Here is a 17,019-nt window from a genome sequence, read left to right on the forward strand (position 1 = left end):
ACACACAAGTCAGAGACACGCAAGTCAGAGATACACAAGCCAGTGACACACACAAGCCAGTGACACACACAAATTAGAGACACACACAAGTTAGAGACACACACAAGTCAGTGATACACAAGCTAGAGATACACAAGCCAGTGACACACACAAGCCAGTGACACACACAAGCCAGTGACACACACAAGCCAGTGACACACACAAGCCAGTGACACGCACAAATTAGAGACACACACAAGTTAGAGACACACACAAGTCAGTGATACACAAGCTAGAGATACACAAGCCAGTGACACACACAAGCCAGTGACACACACAAATAAGAGAAACTCACAAGTTAAAGACACACACAAGTTAAAGACACACACAAGTCAGAGACACACAAGTCAGAGACACACAAGTCAGAAACACACAAGTCAGAGACACACAAGTCAAAAGTACACAAGTCAATGACGCACAAGTCAGAGACACACAGCTTGGAGACACACAAGTCAGAGACACACAAGTCAGAGACACACAAGACATAGACTCAGAGACACACGAGTCAGAGACACACGAGCCAGGGACACACAAGTCGGAGACACACAAGTCAGGAGCACACAAGTCAGAGACACACAAGAGTCAGAGACGCACACCAGTCAGAGACACACAATTCAAAGATACACAAGTCAGAGACACACAACTTGGAGACACACAACTTGGGGACACACAAGTCAGGGATGCACAAGTCAGAGACACACAAGTCAATGACGCACAAATCAGATATACACAAGTCAGAGACACACAAGTCAGAGACACATAAGTCAGAGACACACAACTTGGAGACACACAACTTGGAGACACACCAGTCAGAGATACACGAGTCAATGACACACAAGTCAGAGACACAACAGTCAGAGATACACGAGTCAATGACGCACAAGTCAGAGACACACAAGTCAGAGACACACAAGTCAGAGATACACAAGCCAGTGACACACACAAGCCAGTGACACACACAAATTAGAGACACACACAAGTTAGAGACACACACAAGTCAGAGATACACAAGCTAGAGATACACAAGCCAGTGACACACACAAGCCAGTGACACACACAAGCCTGTGACACGCAAAAATTAGAGACACACACAAGTTAGAGACACACACAAGTCAGAGACACTTAAGTCAGAGACACACACAAGTCAGAGACACTCAAGTCAGAAATACACAAGCCAGTGACACACACAAGCCAGTGACACGCACAAATTAGAGACACACACAAGTTAGAGACACACACAAGTCAGTGATACACAAGCCAGTGACACACACAAGCCAGTGACACGCACAAATTAGAGACACACACAAGTTAGAGACACACACAAGTTAAAGACACACACAAGTCAGTGATACACAAGCTAGAGATACACAAGCCAGTGACACACACAAGCCAGTGACACACACAAATTAGAGAAACTCACAAGTTAAAGACACACACAAGTTAAAGACACACACAAGTCAGAGACACACAAGTCAGAGACACACAAGTCAGAAACACACAAGTCAGAGACACACAAGTCAAAAGTACACAAGTCAATGACGCACAAGTCAGAGACACACAGCTTGGAGACACACAAGTCAGAGACACACAAGTCAGAGACACACAAGACATAGACACACAAGTCAGAGACACACGAGTCAGGGACACACAAGTCAGAGACACACAAGTCAGGAGCACACAAGTCAGAGACACACAAGAGTCAGAGACGCACACGAGTCAGAGACACACAATTCAAAGATACACAAGTCAGAGACACACAACTTGGAGACACACAACTTGGGGACACACAAGTCAGGGATGCACAAGTCAGAGACACACAAGTCAATGACGCACAAATCAGATATACACAAGTCAGAGACACACAAGTCAGAGACACATAAGTCAGAGACACACAACTTGGAGACACACAACTTGGAGACACACCAGTCAGAGATACACGAGTCAATGACACACAAGTCAGAGACACAACAGTCAGAGATACACGAGTCAATGACGCACAAGTCAGAGACACACAAGTCAGAGACACACAAGTCAGAGATACACAAGCCAGTGACACACACAAACCAGTGACACACACAAATTAGAGACACACACAAGTTAGAGACACACACAAGTCAGAGATACACAAGCTAGAGATACACAAGCCAGTGACACACACAAGCCAGTGACACACACAAGCCAGTGACACGCAAAAATTAGAGACACACACAAGTTAGAGACACACACAAGTCAGAGACACTTAAGTCAGAGACACACACAAGTCAGAGACACTCAAGTCAGAAATACACAAGCCAGTGACACACACAAGCCAGTGACACGCACAAATTAGAGACACACACAAGTTAGAGACACACACAAGTCAGTGATACACAAGCTAGAGATACACAAGCCAGTGACACGCACAAATTAGAGACACACACAAGTTAGAGACACACACAAGTTAAAGACACACACAAGTCAGTGATACACAAGCTAGAGATACACAAGCCAGTGACACACACAAGCCAGTGACACACACAAATTAGAGAAACTCACAAGTTAAAGACACACACAAGTTAAAGACACACACAAGTCAGAGACACACAAGTCAGAGACACACAAGTCAGAAACACACAAGTCAGAGACACACAAGTCAAAAGTACACAAGTCAATGACGCACAAGTCAGAGACACACAGCTTGGAGACACACAAGTCAGAGACACACAAGTCAGAGACACACAAGACATAGACACACAAGTCAGAGACACACGAGTCAGGGACACACAAGTTGGAGACACACAAGTCAGGAGCACACAAGTCAGAGACACACAAGAGTCAGAGACGCACATGAGTCAGAGACACACAATTCAAAGATACACAAGTCAGAGACACACAACTTGGAGACACACAACTTGGGGACACACAAGTCAGGGATGCACAAGTCAGAGACACACAAGTCAATGACGCACAAATCAGATATACACAAGTCAGAGACACACAAGTCAGAGACACATAAGTCAGAGACACACAACTTGGAGACACACAACTTGGAGACACACCAGTCAGAGATACACGAGTCAATGACACACAAGTCAGAGACACAACAGTCAGAGAAACACGAGTCAATGACGCACAAGTCAGAGACACACAAGTCAGAGACACACAAGTCAGAGACACACAAGTCAGATATACACAAGTCAGAGACACATAAGTCAGAGACACACATCTTGGAGACACACAACTTGGAAACACACAAGTTAGATATACACATGTCAGAGACACACAAGTCAGAGATACACAAGTCAAAGACACACAAGTCAGATATACACAAGTCAGAGACACACAAGTCAGAGACACACGAGTCAGAGATACACAAGCCAGAGATACACGTGTCAGTGACCAGGCGTCAGTGACACATGCGTCTATGATGCACGCCTCAATGAAGAATGAGTCAGAGACGCACATGTCAGAGACACACAAGCCAGAAACACATAAGTCAGAGACACACATCTTGGAGACACACAACTTGGAAACACACAAGTTAGATATACACATGTCAGAGACACACAAGTCAGAGATACACAAGTCAAAGACACACAAGTCAGATATACACAAGTCAGAGACACACAAGTCAGAGACACACGAGTCAGAGATACACAAGAGATACACAAGCCAGAGATACACGTGTCAGTGACCAGGCGTCAGTGACACATGCGTCTATGATGCACGCCTCAATGAAGAATGAGTCAGAGACGCACATGTCAGAGACACACAAGCCAGAAACACATAAGCCAGGCACACACAAGTCAGAGACACAAGTCAAACACACTCAGGTCGGAGACACACAAGTCAACACACAAGTCACAAAGACAGACTACACATACCAGTATTAAGACATTTTAAGACTCGACTTATGTCTCATGACCATAAAAGTTAACATTTGCTGATACATGCACTTTTATGTTTAAGAACTTTTAAGTTAAAGAATAATTAATGTCAATTTTAGACCTTTATACATTGGTCTGGTTTTATGGAATGTGCGGTATTAGTTAATTTCCCCTCCCGCTGTGTTTTCTCTGCGGGGGCATGACATGCAATAGGACATTTAAAGTAATATAATTATGATATTTGGACCAATTTTCGTGGATTTTCGTAAGTAATTATGCTTGATTGTAAACTTTCACTCAGGCTGTTCATAATCATTACCCCCCATTACTAAAATAGGGTAAAATTACAATGCCAGTCACTTAAATACAGGCTTATCTACTAGTAATGGAATTTGATACATCAATACCTTATGTTTGCCTATATTTCAGATCCATATTTTTGAAAGGTATGCTCACAGAACAAGAGGATCGTGTTTTGTAGATTTTCTAAAACTCTATAGAATAAATAGAACATTCCAGAACATCTAAACATATCGTGATAAATGTATTCTTAAAGCTGCACTCTCACAGATATACCTTTTTTATGACTTTTTTAGTTTTTGTCATGGAAAGAGCAAATTTTTGCGTAAATATCTGCAAACTGTGAATGATAAAAAGTTGCTGACAAAAAATCAGATCGCAGATTTGCATATTTCCATTTGAAAATAAATGTTTTATGGCTTGGAAAAATGCATAAAACATTAAAATTTGAACTTTAATACATAAATCTCAATCTAATTTTTTGTCAGCCCTCTAACATAACTGGTTTGTTCCAAGACAAAAATTAAAAAAGTTGTCAAAAGTTCCTTCTGTGAGATTGCAGCTTTAAAATGTTAATGGGGAAAAGCATAGTTTAATGAATCAAGGTCACGTAAGAATGAGCCAAGATTATTAAACCAGAAAAATTTAAATTTAAATATATATATATACCTAACACTATCCTATTTTTAGTGCCCGATTTACCCTAACCAACAATCTGAATCGAAATGTCCGGTTAAAATAAAATGAGTTGACCAATAGAGAAAGTGTGAAAAAGGGTTTTCCATGCCAAATTCCATGTTATTTTAATTTCAATTCAATATATATGCATGTTTCCTATGTTTTGATCTGAAACATTATACAACTATCTGTCAGGTGGCAAAATTTTAGCTACAAGCTATGCTTTCCATGCTTGTTTAAGGTTGTTAACACTCGAAAGAAAACAGCTTCAGCTATGCCACCCAATGAGATATTCACTAACATGATATGGTTTACCAGGAATAGTGACAGAAACATGTGTGACAGACAAGTACTAACATGATATGCTTTACCTAGTCGAATAGTTACAGAGACATGTGTGACAGACAACACAACATTAAATCAAGTGGTTTTCAAGAACTTGGATAGCTCTTTTTTAGCTTACCTGAGCATGAAGTGCTCAAGGTGAGCTATTGTGATCGCCCTGTGTCCGTCGTCAACAATTTGACTGTAAACACACTAGAGGTCACAATTTGGGCACAATCTTAATGAAACTTGGTCAGAATGTTACCCTCAATAAAATCTTGGACGAGTTCGATATTGGGTCATCTGGGGTTCAAAACTAGGTCACCAGGTCAAATTAAAGGGAAAGCTTGTTAACACTATAGAGGTCACATTTATGACTGTATCTTCAGGAAAATTGGTCAGAATGTTTATATTTATAATCTTTAAGTAAAGTTTGAATGCAGGTCATGTGCGGTCAAAAACTAGGTCACCAGATCAAATCATAGGAAAAGCTTGTTAGCACTTCATGAAACTTACCGTAAATGACTGGGTATTAGACGCGTTTTTTTCCCTCAGATTCCGATGCAAAAAATGCCTGCGTACTGGTTGACGGTACATTTCCGAACAGGGCACAAATCTCGAACACCGGCTAAAACACGCATTTGTTTACCGTGATTGATCATTTGATGATCTAGATCAATACAGAGGCTTGCCTTGGTCACACTTGCGAAGTTTCATCTTGTTTTGTTAAGTATTTTTCTAAAAAATGCCATACAATGTTTATACGCTTAAAGATCAAAATGTAGCACATGGGGGGATGACGTCAGAGGGCGCATGTGCATCTTTAGGTTTTGCAGTTATGTTGACCTACATTCAAGATATTTATAAATAGAAATCAAGGTTTACATTTGGAGCGAATGTTTTAAAAAAACCTTGGAAACAATAAATCAGCTAAGTGTTTATATAATATAGCATACTTTTTAATTATAATTGTATGACCATGTATTTTCGCTTTTCAAGTGTTCGGTATTTGTGCCCTCCTTAGCATAATTTGAAGGGTGAATTACTGTCCATAAAATGAACGATTTTCGACATAAAATTGACGAGGTCGTGAATCTGTACTTTGACAGCTGTTTTCACATGAACCAAAGATGTTTCATACGAAAGTTTAACTTACTACAACATAAACTCTCCAAGATAATTGTAAAAAACTTCAAAAAGTGTTCGGATTTGTGACCTTAGCCAGTATAATACCCAGTAACAATTTTTTGAACTTTTTTCTGAGGTTGATTTCAAGCCAAGAGTTTGTTTAGATTTATGTAGAAAGGGATGTTACTGGCGTCATATTGATTGATTATATACGGGTTAAAACGACAGTTGAAGATCGCTATACGGTATATCGTAAGACGTTTATAATTTGAACAAAAATATTTTTCGATTAAATATTTTGTTGATTAAAGTTATTCAATATTATTTTTAATAATAAATTGAATTGAACAATAATTATGCCCCCCTTCGAAGAAGAGGGGTATATTGCTTTGCACAGGCATGTTGGTATGTCGGTCGGTCGGCCAAAGCTTGTCCGAGTGATAACTCAACAACTCCTGGACGTATGGTCATCAAACTTGACATGAAGGTTGGGCCTGACCAGTAGATGACCCCTATTGATTTTAGGGCTCATCGGGTTAAAGGTCAAGGTCACAGTGACCTTTAATGGTAAAATAATTTTAAAGCTTGTCCGAGTGATAACTCAACAATGCCTTGACCTATGGTCATCAAGCTTGATATGGAAGTTGGGCCTGACCGTTAGATGACCCCTATTGTTTTTGGGGGTCATCGGGCCAAAGGTCAAGGTCACAGTCACCTTGAATGGTAAAAGGATGTCCGAGTGATAACTCGACAATGCCTGCACCCTTGGCCCTCATTCTTGACTTGGAGGTTGGGCCTGACCAGTAGCTGACCCCTATTGTTTTTGGGGCTCATCGGGTCAAAGATCAAGGTCATAGTGACATTGAATGGTAAAAGGTTGTCCGAGTGATAACTCAACAATGCCTGCACCCATGGCCCTCATAATTGACTTGGAGGTTGGGCCTGACCAGTAGATGAACCCGATTGTTTTTGGGGGTCATCGGGCCAAAGGTCAAGGTCACAGTGACCTTAAATGGTAAAAGGTTGTCCATGTGATAACTCGACAATGCCTACACCCATGGCCCTCAAACTTGACTTGGAGGTTGGGCCAGACCAGTAGATGACCCCTATTGTTTTTGGGGGTCATCGGGCCAAAGGTCAAGGTCACAGTGACCTTGAATGGTAAAAGGTTGTCCGTGTCATTACTCGACAATGCCTGCACCTATGGCCCTCAAACTTGACCTGGAGGTTGGGCCTGACCAGTAGATGACCCCTATTGTTTTTGGGGGTCATTGAACCAAAGGTCAAGGTCACAGTGACCTTGAATGGTAAAAGGTTGTCTGAGTTATAACTCGACAATGCCTGCACCCACGGCCATCAAACTTGAATTGGAGGTTGGGCCTGACCAGTAGATGGCGCCTATTGATTTTAGGGGTCATTGGGCAAAGGTCAAGGTAACTGACTTTGAACGATAAAAGGTTGCCCAAGTGATAACTCAACAATGCCTGCGCCCATGGCCCACAAACTTGACTTGGAGGTTGGGCCTGACCAGTAGATGACCCCTATTGATTTAAGGGGTCAGAGGTCAAGGTCACAGTGACCTTGAGAGCAAACTCGACAATTCCTGGACCTATGGTCATCAAACTTGACATGAAGGTTTGGTCTGACCAGTAGATGACCCCTCTTGACTTTGGGGGTCATCAGGCCAAGGTCAAGGTCACAGTAACCTTTAACGCAAAAAAGTTAACAAATCTTCTCCCAGTGATATCTCAACAATGCCTGAATCTATGATCATCAAACTTGACATGTAAGTTGGGCCTGACCAGGAGATGACCCTCATTGATTTTAGGAGTCACTGAGTCAAAGGTCAGGTTCACAGTGACCTTGAATGCAAAATGTTTCAAGTGATAATTGGACAATGCCTGCACCCATGGCCCTCAAACTTGACTTGGAGTTGTGTCTGACCTGTAGATGACCCCTTATGATTTAACCCTTTAGCACATAGACAAGTGGCCAGATTACACCTCCCAGTCAATAACCATCTTACTGATAAGCAGTCCTTATCTGTATAGGTACTTTTCAGGATATTTGAAAATGAGCAAATGAATACAGCAGTATGACCTTAAAATCCAAATAATTGTTTCCAAATCTTTTTTATGTGAATACATTTTTTATAGGTAATTAATTTATCTAATAAATGGTGTCAATGATGAAATATAAAATTCTTTTATTTCATCTGTGAATGCATTTCCAAGATGGAATTGTAACATTTCTTTGAAATGTCATAATTGCATTAAATCAAAGGGTAATAATATGCTGGGATCGATCTAAATTTTATTACCCCTATCATAAAAAAGACACATCTGGATTAAAAAGCCGACAATTGATGTTCTTGTGTACAATACACAGAAATGTGGCAGGAATATCCGGTGTCATCCAGCTGAGAGATCCAGTCCAGAGTGTCTGTTTAACTTTATTACCCCCTCATAAAATTCTTTACAAAAGGAAAGCCGATAAATGTTTTCCAAGTAATGAATAAAAAGATCTAAATCATCAAACGCTTGCACAAATGTTGTTTACTTGACCTATTTTACGACCGGAACCATGCTGGCCATCGATTAGCTCAGCAGAAAATTTACTCATCATTTTCTCAGCTACTTATTGTTTCTATTGTTTGTAACACAAAATATTATCTACAAATAATTATTATCTTTATTGATTTCAATGGTAAATTAAACTGACATAATAATTTCATTGATTTACGCATCAATATTTTGGGGGAAATTCCATACTGTACAGTACTGCCATTCCTCGAGGTTTTATTACGTCACAGTAGGATCTCACACCTGTGATTGGCAGTATAAATAATGACCTTCAAGTTTTAGCAGACAACATTTTCGAGGGCAAATCAATACACAAAAGGTTAATCTTCAGCTTTATAAACATCCAGGATATTGTTTACAAAAAGAAAGATGCAATATTGAAGTATTGAAATGACCCTATTGAAATATGCGGGAGATGCGTTTACATCCAGTAGTGTATAGGGTCGGCCAGATGCGTTTACATCTGCTAATGAGCTATGTCGGCCTTTCTCGTATACATGCCCTAAAGGGTTAAGGGGTCATTGTATCAAAGGTCAAGGTTACTTTGACCTTGAACGAAAAATGCTTGTCTGTGTGATAACTTGTCAATGCCTGCACCCATGGCCCTCAAACTTAAGATTTAGATTTTTGGTGACCAGCTGATGACTACTATGGATTTTGAGGTCATAGAGTCAAAGGTCATGGTCATAACACACTCTATCCTCAAACTTTGAATGGTCATAATCTTAAAACTGCCTCAACGGCATACAATGTTAGCGACAAATCAGCTGTCATTTCAGTCCATGCATATTTCATTCAATTGTCCATATAATCCTGACAACATGGCGCTCGGGGGGGGGGGGGGGGGGGGGGGGGGCATAATGTTTGACAAACATCTCTTGTTAAACTTGCATATAAGAAAGCAAAGTTGGTTGGGCACTGTAAAAATATTTTTTGTCAGTTGTATGATAAGGTGTGAAAAACTCACATTGCCTTTTGTTCTGTTTAACATACCAATATTACAAATTGATGCGATAATGGTCTTGTTTTTTTCACACATTTACGCCAACTTTATTCTTTTCTGTAGGTGTTGACATTTTGAGAACAAACCCGCACAATATAAGGTTTACAGTATGCATAACTTAACTTCATTCTCGACAGGTTATCGTTTACGATATACTGTCAAAAAGAAATCTTACATATTTTCATAAAAAGCACCTTTAAATGCTATCCAGAAACAAATGGTCACAATCAGTTCTTTTAAGTGCCTTTCCTAACATAAAACGAATTAAAATGAAACACATTTTGCATTATCATTGTATGGTTTTAAAGATAACCATCGCCATTTTCACGAAAAAAAATATTTTTCGTCACTGTCAACAAACATGGTGGCCGAAATTGATAGACGTTTTTGACATATTTTCTATGTGTCTTTTAACCAAAAACATAGATTAAAAGTTTTTTTTCTCTGACTTTTCACAGAATTTTTTTCCTGCGTCTAATACCCCCTATCGTCTTATAATCAGTCGTTTGCGGTAGTCAGAATGTATATATTGATTAGCTCTAGGCCATGTTCTAATCTGGGTCATGTGGAGTCAAAAACTAGGTCACCAGGTTGAATTTAAGGAAAAGCTTGTTAACACTCTAGAGGTCACATTTATGACTGTATCTTCATGAAAGTTGGTCAGAATGTTTATATAAATAATCTTTAAGTCAAGTTTAAATCTGGGTCATGAGCAGTCAAAAACTTGCTCACCAGGTCAAATCATAGGAAAAGCTTGTTAGCACTCTAGAGGTCACATTTATAACTGTATGTTTATGAATCTTAGTCAGAATGTTTATATTCATTAGCTCTAAGCCATGTTCTAATCTGGGTCATGTGCGGTCAAAAACTAGGTCACCAGGTCAAATTTAAGGAAAAGCTTGTTAACACTCACTAGAGGTCACATTTATGACTGTATCTTCATGAAAGTTTGTCAGAATGTTTATATTAATAATCTCTTCATCAAGTTTGAATGCTGGTCATGTGTTGTCAAAAACCATGTTAACACTCTAGATGCCACATTTATAACCATATGATCATGGAACTTGATCAGAATGGTATTCTTGATGACCTTTAGGTAGAGTTTGAAACTTAATCAGAGGTAAAAAACCAGGCCACTAGGTCAAATCATAGAAAAACTTGAATTGGATCAGGTGAGCGATAAAGGGCCTTCAGGGCCCTCTTGTTTCATAAAATTTGAATTGGATCAGGTGAGCGATACAGGGCCTTTAGAGCCCTCTTGTTCCATAAATTTGTCATGTGTAATAATATGCTAATGAATTTTACAATTCCTCAATGCCCCAACATGATCAACTATATTGTATATGCATATCTGCAGCTTTCCATAATGATTAACCTCCAAGTGTGACCTTAAACTTTGAGGTAGGGCTGTGGGTCTTGCACGCGATACATAATCCGTATGTACCAAAAAAAACATGTTTGGTACATAAAGATGACGTGTCAGATGCAATACATGTGTCCCTACCTTTTATGGAATCACTCCTCCACACTTGACGTCAACCACCATGGAGGCTGGCATATGCTTAAAGTTTGTGATAGCTCTTACTGAATGTAGACGTATTAGTTATTGCATAAACCATTGAACTGGAACTGGATGGCTCCACCGTGGCATTTGTCATTTACTGTGACAGCTTTAATTTATACCTAATTTTGTTACCTTTATATTGTAGGTAAACAGAACATCACCTCCTGGCAGACATGAAGACACTCGAGCATGCGTTGATACCATTATCAAGAACAGTGGAGGTAACAACAGCAAATCCAGTGATACCACCTGTACAGAATCAAGTGGCAACAGCAACAACTTAGGCATCAGCAAATACAATAACAACACCAACCATAATAGAATAAATAACAGCAATAGCAGCAGCAGCAACAACAACAGCAGCAGTTACAGTGTTGAGGGTGGGATAAGCACAAGTAGAAGCCTGCGTGATATAATCCTGGAAGAGGAAGCTAGGTCAAATAAGAAATTGTCCAAGCAGTCTACCAACAGGTAGCTAACTTAATAGTGCATTGATTTAAACATGCGAAACACAGTGGAGCATTTTCTGGACTCAATTTTAGTTATTGCTTTACATGTCCTAGTATATTCATTTATTGGGCTGCAACATATTACTTAATTATCTACTTACCAGAGTCCCACTAATAATCATTGAGACTATAAGCTGATTGTAATGGTTAATGTATTAGACATTAAACAAAATTTAAAACAAGAATCTGTTGCCCCCTTTGAATAAATTTGTTTGATTTATGATACATGAGCTATATACTAAAGACCCTGTTTTGTGTCCAATGACGTCAAAATCAGATGAAGGCAGCTCTTCCTAATAAGGGAATTCATCTATTGAAAAATATATTTAATCCACGTCTGTGTATTTTGGTTTATTTAAGTTTGTCATAGTACATCTTTGCACTATGAAGTGCTGAAATTAGCATACAAAAACATATATTTTGCTGCTGAAGTAATGCATATTTATTTTTTTGTTCAGTAAAATGATTGAAATTAATATTTTTCCTTTTGATAATGGCTGGATTTCCAGTAATTTAACTTGCCTTCCCTTCAGGAACAGAGGATATAATTAAGGTAATTTATAATTTGCTCAAGTGCTCATATGTGATACTCCTTTATTCCAGTGAAATGAAAGCCAAATTTTCCTGGCGGGATGTAAAGAAACAGCAACAGAACAGACAGAAAGGTCAAGGTCAGGAAGAGGTCACCCATGAAGGTCAAAGGTCATCCAATGAAGGAGGTCAACCTTTACAGAAGTTTTGTCCTTGGTAAGAGTTATACAGTGTATTTGAATTGCAAATATTTTGTAAGAAGCTGTCACTCAGTGTGTGACCATGAGTTTTGGACATTGTTGGAGTTTTTTTAGTGAAAAACAAGTGGAAGTTAATTAACTATGATGAAGTAATTAGCTCCTCTGTTCATCTGTATTTAGAAGTTAAAACACTGATGTATTATAATAGCCTTGGTGTCACAGCTGGTTGCATTTAAGTACAAATACTTCTAAGGCCATATAAAAAAATCCATAATAATAAAAAATCCATAATATTATTATTTAACGCTTGGTACACATGTTGCCAGAGCCAATAACTAAAACGCACAGCCAATAACTATAACCCACAGCCAATAACTATAACCCACAGCCAATAACTATAACCCACAGCCAATAACTATAACGCACAGCCTATCACTATAACGCACAGCCAATAACTAGAATGCACAGCCAATAACTATAACCCACAGCCAATAACTATAACGCACAGCCAATCACTATAACGCACAGCCAATAACTAGAATGCACAGCCAATAACTATAACGCACAGCCAATAACTATAACCCACAGCCTATCACTATAACGCACAGCCAATAACTAGAATGCACAGCCAATAACTATAACCCACAGCCAATCACTATAACCCACAGCCTATCGCTATAACGCACAACCTATCACTATAACGCACAGCCAATCACTAGAACGCACAGCCTATCACTATAACGCACAGCCAATCACTATAACGCACAGCCAATAACTATAACACACAACCTATCACTATAACGCACAGCCAATAACTAGAATGCACAGCCAATCACTATAACGCACAGCCAATCACTATAACGCACAGCCAATAACTATAACGCACAGCCAATAACTAGAATGCACAGCCAATAACTATAACGCACAGCCAATAACTATAACGCACAGCCAATCACTATAACGCACAGCCAATAACTATAACGCACAGCCTATCACTATAACGCACAGCCAATAACTAGAATGCACAGCCAATAACTAGAATGCACAGCTATTACTATAACGCACAGCCAATCACTATAACGCACAGCCTATCACTATAACGCACAGCCAATAACTATAACGCACAGCCAATAACTATAGCGCACAGCCTATCACTATAACGCACAGCCAATAACTAGAATGCACAGCCAATAACTATAACCCACAGCCAATAACTATAACCCACAGCCTATCACTATAACGCACAGCCTATCACTATAACGCACAGCCAATCACTATAACGCACAGCCAATCACTATAACGCACAGCCAATAACTATAACGCACAGCCTATCACTATAACGCACAGCCAATAACTAGAATGCACAGCCAATAACTATAACCCACAGCCTATCACTATAACGCACAGCCTATCACTATAACGCACAGCCAATCACTATAACGCACAGCCAATCACTATAACGCACAGCCAATAACTATAACGCACAGCCTATCACTATAACGCACAGCCAATAACTAGAATGCACAGCCAATAACTATAACCCACAGCCAATAACTATAACGCACAGCCAATAACTATAACGCACAGCCAATAACTATAACGCACAGCCTATCACTATAACGCACAGCCAATAACTAGAATGCACAGCCAATAACTATAACCCACAGCCAATAACTATAACGCACAGCCAATAACTAGAATGCACAGCCAATAACTATAACGCACAGCCAATAACTATAACGCACATCCAAAACTATAACGCACAGCCAATAACTAGAATGCACAGCCAATAACTATAACCCACAGCCTATCACTATAACGCACAGCCAATAACTAGAATGCACAGCCAATAACTATAACCCACAGCCAATAACTATAACGCACAGCCAATCACTATAACGCACAGCCAATAACTAGAATGCACAGCCAATAACTATGACCTAAATAATGGCTGCATTATGCCACTTTTTCAACTAAAACAAACTATATCCAGCGTTGGCTTTCACTTGAAGGCATACTTGTTTTAATTTGAAATAGAAACATCAGACCAAACATACTTGGTGTGGCACATTTTAGGCCATTTTTTCCAGCAGATGAACTATATTAAGGTGTTCAAAGGTCAAGTTGACATTGTTCTGAAATTCTGTTTCACATCAGTAACTAAAGAATTCTGGGGCCTCTACATGTGGTCTTGACACACGTATGCATGCACGCACACACACATGCTTTCACACTGGCACACTCATCATTGACCTGTCAGCACCACAATTAATGAATGTTTTTTGATGATCTTTATGTATTGCTTCCTTGGTGTATCATATGGGGTCAAAAACAAGGTCTCGGATACTTGTCTTTAAAACGCTAATGAACTTATAAAATATTCCTTTTTTCTGTTGATCTTCATGAAATTTGATTGGGTTTTTTGTATGAACAATACCTCTGATAAGTGTAAATGTGTGTCTGTTAAAAAAACTAGGTCAATAACTCATATCTAAGGTTTGAATAGTAACATCATAAATTAAACAATCCAGCTTTACTGCGGCATTGCTACTGCATAGGCAACTTGTTTCTATTTAAGGTTTTTATTAAAATGAATCCTGGCAAAAAATATCTTAATGTAATATGTCAAGTTTTCACAAACAAACATGTTCAAAAATGCCCAACAATTTTATTTAAAAGTACAACAGACATGATTTGTCATCTTGCAGGAACTTGGAATGTTCATACCTAGCTCTTTAAAAATGTTTGCGATCAATATTTTCAAACTGCATGGGAAGGTTATCTGTCCAGATAGGCTCAAATACATCTTTAAATACTACACAAAAGGTTAGTCTCCCTATATACACGCACACTGATCCTTGTTTGTATTGTCATAGGGGTTCCTCCACACCAGAAGTTTGTCTCCCTAAATAATGCACACTGTTTGTTGTTTATATTGTAATAGGGGTTCCTCCACACAAGAAGTTCATTCATTCCGTAGTGTCATTGAACAAGACAAGGCTACCTCGGGAAGTCAGCATAAAGACGCCCTTGCGATAAGCGTTAAAACACCCAAACCAGCGGTCAAAGGTAGCCCTGTCTCAAGTAGCCCCGCGTCATTAAGGTAGGCGGATTTATGGTGTTTTAGTTTAATCATTCTCCTATTATATAATGTTGACAAGTTGTTAATATGCTTGTCTGTTTTTGGTAGAAATAAAGTGAAGGCATTGTCATAGCCTTGCTGTAGTTGATGGCGTCATAGTCGATGGTATACATAACTTTAAACATTAGCAATAACTCAAAAAAATGTATTCACAATTTACAGTTAAACTATATACAAATTGTTTTAAATCATCTCTGACATAAGTTTCATACAAGAATCATTGAGGTGAGCTCTGTTTAAACATAATTTTGACCTAATAGATGTACTAAATTGTTTACCATGTGTATGATGACTATGTTTTTCCTTTAGTTGGGGTCTGCAGCGTAGCAACAGGAATCAGGTCACTACTGGCAGCCCAACACTGAAAATAAACCCTACAAAAGGCGTAACTAGTCCGCAGGCATGGTCTTCTGCTGGGCCTACAAGCCCCGAGTCTCCAGAAAAACCCTGGTCAGGGGAGATCATCCAGAGTCCAACAAGTCCAATTTGCAGTTTCTACGACATAGTGAAAGACGAACAATTGAAAGTGGACACGCTCACAAGGGCATCTAACAAACCACTTGCTTTGATTCAGGTGGGAAAACCTTCAGCTCTGATTGTATCCAATAAACTTAGTTATTTATTCAACATAAATATCAAACACTGCAACATTATACTATGTCATACTATTACATACATAATATATTGAAGCGGATTAAAATAAAAGCAGATCTTATATCGTTAAACTACTTAGATTGATCTTATCCTAAGAAGTTAAATCTTAGTGTTATGATTGGACAATAAAATTAATTGATCTATGCCCTGAATGGAATTATTCAGACTTGTTTCAGGAAAAAGTATGACCATGTGAAAAAGTTCACCAGACTTAACAGTTAATTATGATCATTTTTGTCAATGAAAATGGTGTTTATGATAAACATAATGAGATGTTTTATTGCTTCATTTTCTTTTGTATTTGAATTCATTCAAAATGTGTTAAGACTATAAATATAATAACCCATATTCTCAGTGTTTTTGAAGCATTGTGCATAAATTATTTCAAAGTAACTATTGTTTTCGTTCCTACCATACATGCATGAATGATTTCTATTGTCTACTATAATTATGTTTAAAAAAATGAATTGCATCCTGTTATTAAAAGCATCCCTGTATC

At 38.9% G+C, this 17,019-nt stretch overlaps 1 protein-coding gene across 3 annotated transcripts in view; it reads left to right on the forward strand.

Moving 5' to 3' along the window:
- Nucleotides 1-17,019, forward strand: part of LOC128237262 (homeobox protein 5-like) — a 39,008-nt gene that overhangs the window by 17,913 nt on the left and 4,076 nt on the right. For all 3 annotated transcript variants that reach the window (XM_052952627.1, XM_052952628.1, XM_052952626.1), the window contains 4 exons: nucleotides 11,630-11,955; nucleotides 12,597-12,740; nucleotides 15,669-15,827; nucleotides 16,176-16,440. In XM_052952627.1, coding sequence (XP_052808587.1) covers nucleotides 11,630-11,955; nucleotides 12,597-12,740; nucleotides 15,669-15,827; nucleotides 16,176-16,440 — 894 coding nt within the window. The remainder of the gene's footprint in view (nucleotides 1-11,629; nucleotides 11,956-12,596; nucleotides 12,741-15,668; nucleotides 15,828-16,175; nucleotides 16,441-17,019) is intronic.

Source organism: Mya arenaria, chromosome 6 (genome assembly GCF_026914265.1).
Source record: "Mya arenaria isolate MELC-2E11 chromosome 6, ASM2691426v1".
NCBI classification, from domain to species: domain Eukaryota; kingdom Metazoa; phylum Mollusca; class Bivalvia; order Myida; family Myidae; genus Mya; species Mya arenaria.